The sequence below is a fragment of the Ovis canadensis genome, chromosome 12 (assembly GCF_042477335.2).
Source record: "Ovis canadensis isolate MfBH-ARS-UI-01 breed Bighorn chromosome 12, ARS-UI_OviCan_v2, whole genome shotgun sequence".
Lineage (NCBI taxonomy): Eukaryota > Metazoa > Chordata > Mammalia > Artiodactyla > Bovidae > Ovis > Ovis canadensis.
In genome coordinates, this window is record NC_091256.1 from 72,991,798 (window position 1) to 72,998,526 (window position 6,729).

The 6,729-nt window shown below is 44.1% G+C and overlaps 1 protein-coding gene across 6 annotated transcripts in view; it reads left to right on the forward strand.

The window, feature by feature from the left end:
• LOC138416653 (major histocompatibility complex class I-related gene protein) overlaps positions 1 to 4,728 on the forward strand; it is a 33,081-nt gene extending 28,353 nt beyond the window's left edge. For 4 of the 6 annotated variants that reach the window (XM_069546207.1, XM_069546212.1, XM_069546206.1 and 1 more), the window contains exon 6: positions 3,255 to 4,728. In XM_069546207.1, the coding sequence (XP_069402308.1) occupies positions 3,255 to 3,574 (320 nt within the window). In that variant the 3' untranslated portion in view covers positions 3,575 to 4,728. Of the gene's footprint in view, positions 1 to 2,525 lie in introns of all 6 variants that reach the window. The other 2 variants (XM_069546213.1, XM_069546210.1) reach the window with 1 other exon arrangement.
• Positions 4,729 to 6,729: the final 2,001 nt, after the last annotated feature.

A 6,729-nucleotide genomic window follows, 5' to 3' on the forward strand; every position in this document is an offset into this window, starting at 1 on the left:
TCATTGTCTTCTTTATAAAAAGTATAGTTCTAACCCAAATCTAATAAGTGATAACTGCTGAAGCAAAAAAAACCTTTTTCTTCTTTTCTTATAATGATAAACCTCTCTCAAGGATGATATGCACTGTGAACTCCTGCTTTTTTATCTTGTGGAGTTTGTGAATTTGAGTTGAAGTTTCTCAAGTAGTAAGAGAATCTTGACCAAGTGAGCTAAAAATGTTTCTCAGAGTTTCAGTTCAGTTCAGTTGCTCAGTCGTGCCTGACTCGTTGCGACCCCATGGACTGAAGCACACCAAGCCGCCCCATCCATCACCAACTCGCAGAACTTACTCAATCTCATGTCCATTAAGTTGGTGATGCCATCCAGCCATCTCATCCTCTTCTCCTCCTGCCTTCAATCTTTCCGGCATCAGGTCTTTTCCACCAAGCCAGTTCTTTCCATCAGCTTCAGCATCAGTCCTTCCAATGAATATTCAGGACTGATTTTTTTTAGGATGGACTGGTTGGATGTCCTTGCAGTCCAAGGGACTCTCAAGAGTCTTCTCGAACACCACAATTCAAAAGCATCAATTCTTCGGCGCTCAGCTTTCTTTATAGTCCAACAACATCCATATAGGACTACTGGAAAAACCATAGCTTTGACTAAATGGACCTTTGTTGGCAAAATAATGTCTCTGCTTCTTAATATGCTGTCTATGTTGATCATAGCTTTTCTTCCAAGGAGTAAGCGTTGTTTAATTTCATGGTTGCAATCACCATCTGCAGTGATTTTGGAGCCCCCCTTCAAATAAAGTCTCTCACTGTTTCCACTGTTTCCCCATCTATTTGCCATGAAGTGATAGGACCAGATGCCATGATCTTAGTTTTCTGAATGCTGAGTTTTAAGCCAACTTTTCACTCTCCTCTTTCACTTTCATCAAGTGGCTCTTTAGTTCCTCTTCACTTTCTGCCATAAGGGTGGTGTCATCTGCATATCTGAGGTTATTGATATTTCTCCCAGCAATCTTGATTCCAACTTGTGCTTCATCCATTTCTCATGATGTACTCTGCATATAAGTTAAATAAGCAGGGTGACAATATACAGCCTTGATGAACTCCTTTCCCAATTTGGAACCAGTGTTGTTCCATGTCCAGTTCTAACTGTTGCTTCTTGACCTGCATACAGATTTCTCAGGAGGCAAGTCAGGTGGTCTGGTATTCCCATCTCTTTAAGAATTTTCTACAGTTTGTTGTGATCCACACAGTCAAAGCCATTGGCGTAGTCAATAAAGCAGAAGTAAATGTTTTTTCGAGTTGACTCATTGGAAAAGACTCTGATGCTGGGAGGGATTGGGGGCAGGAGGAGAAAGGGATGACAGAGGATGAGATGGCTGGATGGCATCGCTGACTCAATGGACGTGAGTCTGAGTGAACTCCGGGAGTTGGTGTTGGACAGGGAGGCCTGGCGTGCTGTGATTCATGGGGTCGCAGAGTTGGACTCGACTGAGCAACTGAACTGAACTGAACTGAAATGTTTTTTCTGGAACTCTCTTGCTTTTTCTGTGATCCAACTGATGTTGGCAATTTGATCTCTGCCTTTTCTAAATCTTTTCTAAATCCTGCCTTTTCTAAATCCAGCTTGAACATCTGGAAGTTTACAATTCACGTACTATTGAAGCCTGGCTTGGAGAATTTTGAGCATCACTTTGCTAGCATGTGAAATAAGTGTAATTGTGTGGTAGTTTGAGCATTCTTTGGCATTGCCTTTCTTTGGGACTGGAATGAAAACTGACCTTTTCCAGTCCTGTGGCCACTGCTGAGTTTTCCAAACTTGCTGGCATATTGAGTGCAGCACTTTCACAGCATCATCTTTTAGGATTTGAAATAACTCAACTGGAACTCCATCACCTCCACTAGCTTTGTTTGTAGTGATGCTTCCTAAGGCCCACTTGACTTCACATTCCAGGATGTCTGGCTTTATGTGAGTGATCACACCATCATGATTATCTGGGTCGTGAAGATCTTTTTTGTATAGTTCTTCTGTGTATTCCTGCCACATCTTAATATCTTTTGCTTCTGTTAGTTCCGTACCATTTCTGTCCTTTATTGTGCCCACCTTTGCATGAAATGTTCCCTTGGTATCTCTGATTTTCTTAAAGAAATCTCTAGTCTTTCCCATTCTATTGTGTTCCTCTATTTGCATTGATCACTGAGGAAGGCTTTCTTATCTTTGCTTGTTATTCTTTGAAAGTCTGCATTCCAATGGGAATATCTTTCCTTTTCTCCTTTGCCTTTTGCTTCTCTTCTTTACATAGCTATTTGTAAGGCCTCCTCAGACAACCATTTTGCCTTTTTGCATTTCTTTTTCTTGGGGATGGTCTTGATCCCTGTCTCCTGTACAATGTCACGAACCTCCGTCCATAGTTCTTCAGGTGCTCTGTCTATCTAATCCCTTGAATCTCAGAGTTTACTGAGCACTGTATAATTTATTTTTGAGCTATAAGAAAAACACACACATATCTGACTACAAACTCTTTTTTCTTTCAGGGGAAAACAAAGTCATCTACCTTTCTACACCAGATCACTGATGGGAGATGGCTGTTTTCCAACTGTCTCTTCTCTAGGAACCATGGCCTCCTCTTTCCCATATGGACTCAAGTCTAGCACTCAAAGCTCTTGATCACAGCCGCAAGAGACACAGATGTTGCAGGACTATGCATTTGTAATCTATGTACATTTGTACACATGGCAGAAAAATAGGAGCTACAAAATGTTATTTGTCCTTTGGCTCTAAAAAGACTGTCAGGTATCAGGCTCTTTTGATGGAATCTTTTGGAATGTGCATACTAAGTTGCTTCAGTCGTATCTGACTCTTTGCCATCCTATGGACTATAGCCTGCCAGGCTCCTCTGTGCATGGGATTCTCCAGGCAAGAACACTGGAGTGGGTTGCCCTGCCCTCCTCCAGGGGATTTTCCCCACCCAGGGATTGAACCCACCTCTCTTACATCTCCTGCATTGGCAGGCGGGTTCTTTACCACTCTTGTCCTTTATCACATTTCCTCTAAATATGGCTGCTCCTCTGACACAACGTTTCCTTACATCCCATTTGTCAACAGTGGTTTACAGGTAGATTAGAGAACCTCAAGGCTGGGAGAAACCTTTAATCCAAGGCCAGAAATGTTTTCTCCAGTGCCTTTGCCTTGAGCATCTAGCCTCCACTTGAATTCCGCCAATGATGGGCACCTCACTATAAAAGGCTTTTCTCTTCTTTCAGGAAAATGTTTACTATGCAAACGCTGTGGGTGCCATGGCTGTGACCCTGCAGACAGGTGGGCCCATTCCATGAGAACAGTCAGCAAGTTTCTACAACAGCCTGTGAATGGTGGGATCATTTTACACCTTTCCTGGCCTAAGAGGAAGCAGAAGTGCCCCGTTCGTATGGCAGCTCTGCCTGGCAGCTGGGCATCTTGGAAATATACCTTGTCAGATCTGTCCTTCTGTCTTATATGGGAAAGTAAGAAAAATAATAATCAGACATTATCACCATCAGTGGAAATACAGAAACATGAACCCAACTGCCATCTTTTAATGTAAGAATGATAGTATGTCTCAGAAGAGAGTTCAGTTCTAATTTCTACCCTTCCTCTACAAGTTTATTGTAGATGGGCTCAACTCAACTTTATATATGTGCTTTTTCTCTATACATCTGCACTGGGAATAAACAGAAGTCCCACTGTGAGAATTAAGATTCCCTTGATCCTCCTTACTCTTTCCAGCCTCTTAAAACCCTCACCATCACTTACCCCTCATCCTGCCCCTGTGTAGCCACTGGTCCTCTGGTTGACCGTCAGTTCTATATTATCTGTCCCACTTCACCAACTCTGTCTGACAGCACACCTCAGCTCTAATACTTCGACAGACCCAGCTTTGACAGCTGACTTTAAATGTGTACATCAGACTTGACCTTTGCTCTTTCTTGACTGTGACATTTACCCTCTGGCTTTAATCATCACAGTCGCAGGTACAGACATTCTCAGTGTGCCAGGACTATTCCTTGCTCCACTGTCCCCACCTCCATCCATGGATGAAGCTCCCACCCTGCGTCTCTTTCCTGGCGCCAGCTGAGTTGCATAAGAGCACATTTGTGTTTGTTTATTTTGCTTTCAGCGTTGCCATGGGCGATTTCCATACCATCTTTTAAGCAGTGTTGCACTGTGAAGAGAGCAGTTTTATTTCTGGAATGGTTTCTTCTTACAATTAGAATAGTTAGGGACTTAATATATTTTTGAATGGACACTTACAGTGATTCAGGTGCTATATCTATGTAAATGTCTTGTCTCTCCAACTGCACAGTACTCTCATCAAAGATGTTAATAGTCAGAGCCTTTTTGTGTTGCCAGAGCCTTGCCCTACACTTAACATGTAATAAAAATGTCTGTATGGATGAAGAGGAGAAGGCAGAGGCAAGAGCAAGGATGTAGTGAGGAGACATCCAGTAACGCACTAGCAGCATCTCTGTTTCTCCCTTGGGGATTTTATAACATAAAGAGAGTTATATAAATGTAATATAAAGGGATGATTTTGTACCTTTGTTTTACAAGTGGCTCAAGATTACATTATTTTTTGATAATGTTGGACTTCTTGCTTCATTAGCTCATGTTTGTTGATTACAGATGCTCAGCTATTGGAATCTATGAAATATTTGATAATCTAATTAAACATTAAAAACAACTGTGCTATCACCACAATCATCTTTTGACTTTGGATTGTCTTTACTTGGGCGTCCTTTGTAACTCAGCTGGTAAAGAATCCGCCTGCAATGCAGGAGACCCCAGTTCAATTCCTGGGTCAGGAAATTCCCCTGGAAAAGGAATAGACAATCTATTCCAGTATTCTTGGGCTTCCCTGGGAGCATAGACAGTAAAGAATCTGCCTGCAATGTGGGAGACCTGGGTTTGAACCCTGGGTTGAGAAGATCCCCTGGAGGAGGACGTGGCAACCCACTTCAGTATTCTTGCCTGCAGAATCCCCATGGACAGAGGAGCCTGGCAGGCTACTATTTGGGTTGAGAATACTGGATGAGAAATATGTTCAGCTCTCTTCTTATTCATCTTGTTTTTTAGATTCTATTTATTATATATTTTCTTGTTAAGCACATACAGACCAAGATGTAGCATACTTAAATGACAGTGTATGAGGGAAGGGAGGAAAGCGGTTTGAAGAGCAGAGTGAAAGTCAGGCAAAGCTGTCCTGGCCCAGGCTCCTCTGTCGTACGCAGGAGCTGTCCCATCAGAGAGCTGGCCTCCTCTGCCTCTCCCACTGTTTCAAGTTCTTCTGGCTCATTCCTTATTTCCAAGGAACTACATACTTGGTTTTTCCCCTTCTCTCTGTTTTTAACTTAAGGAGAGATTGGTTTCGCAGTTGTGGCCCTGAGGAATAGTCATCCTCTAGGGAGGCCAGTTGATCATTTTCGGGCAGGGTCCCTCCGAGTGGTCCCACCTTGTTTTCATCACCCGTGTCTGAGGTCTTTGTCCTAACGTGTAGGTCAAGCATCCCTGTGGGTGAATAAACTGGAGTGTCATTGGGTTCATTTACTGTGATTGCCACGTGGTCAGATACTTGTCTCGGCTGGTTGGTGCATCTTCCAGCAGCAGAGTCTATATGAGAACAACCCCTCACAGTCAGACAGTGCCTGGAGGCCCCAGAATTGATGCATGGGTATGTGTGTGTCGGGGGGCAATTCTTGCTCTTTAGCTCCGCATTTCCAGGGTGAGCTGTTCTTCCATGCACCATGAGTTCACAAAACGTTCTCCAGGGAGAGAAAGGCATTTGCTCAAAGTGCCAGTGGGCAGCAGCTCTGGAGGGGTGTGGGGTCATTTGTCTTCCAGCCCAGATGTTTTCCACTTGACTGCACTGCCCTTGTTGGAGGAAAAGCTGCCACTGTCCTTCCTGAAATGCCTTCACCACCTCTCTTTCTTTGGACTTTTGCCATCTTTTAGCCTTTGATCTCACTGTAACATCTCTGCATCTCTCTTTCCCTTTGGGCTCCCTTTCTCCAAAGTCCTTTCATCTTCCAGTTACCCCTGCAGGCTGTGTAACAAATCCCAAGCCCTAGTGGCTTAAAACAACAGCAATTGTTTTCATCATTAATATCTTTCAGAGTTTCTGTGGGTTGGGGATTTGGGTAGGCAGTTTTGGCTTGGGGTTGCAGTCAAATAGTGACTGGAACTAAAACGGTGCAGGACTGGAGCAACTCAGGGTGGAGGGTCAGGCATCTTTTTCTCTGTGTAGACTCGGGCTCTCCATGTGGTCTCTCTGTGTGGGTTAGATTGGGCTTCCTCACAGCATGGTGGCCTCAGGCCAGCAAGACCACTAACACAGCAGCTAGCTTCCCTCAGAGGAAGTGTCCGAAGAGATGAGGGCAGAAGTGGCCTAGCCTTGGAAGCCACACCATGTCACCTTCGCCATACTCTAGTTAGTCAAAGAAGTCACAAAATCCTGTTCAGGTTCAAGGGGAGGGTATAGAGACCTCAGCACTCAATGGGAAAATTGGCAAAGTCACGTTGTGGGAAGAACATGTGGGTGGAAGGTATGGTTGTGGTCGTGTTTGGAAAGCCAGAGCCTGTCACGCGCTGTCTCACCACTCTCTCCCCATTCCACAGTGCATTAGTGTCTCATGACTGCCACAGCAACCTACTGCAGACTGGGCGGCTCTGGAGCAACAGATTTCCCATCTCACTGTTCTGGAG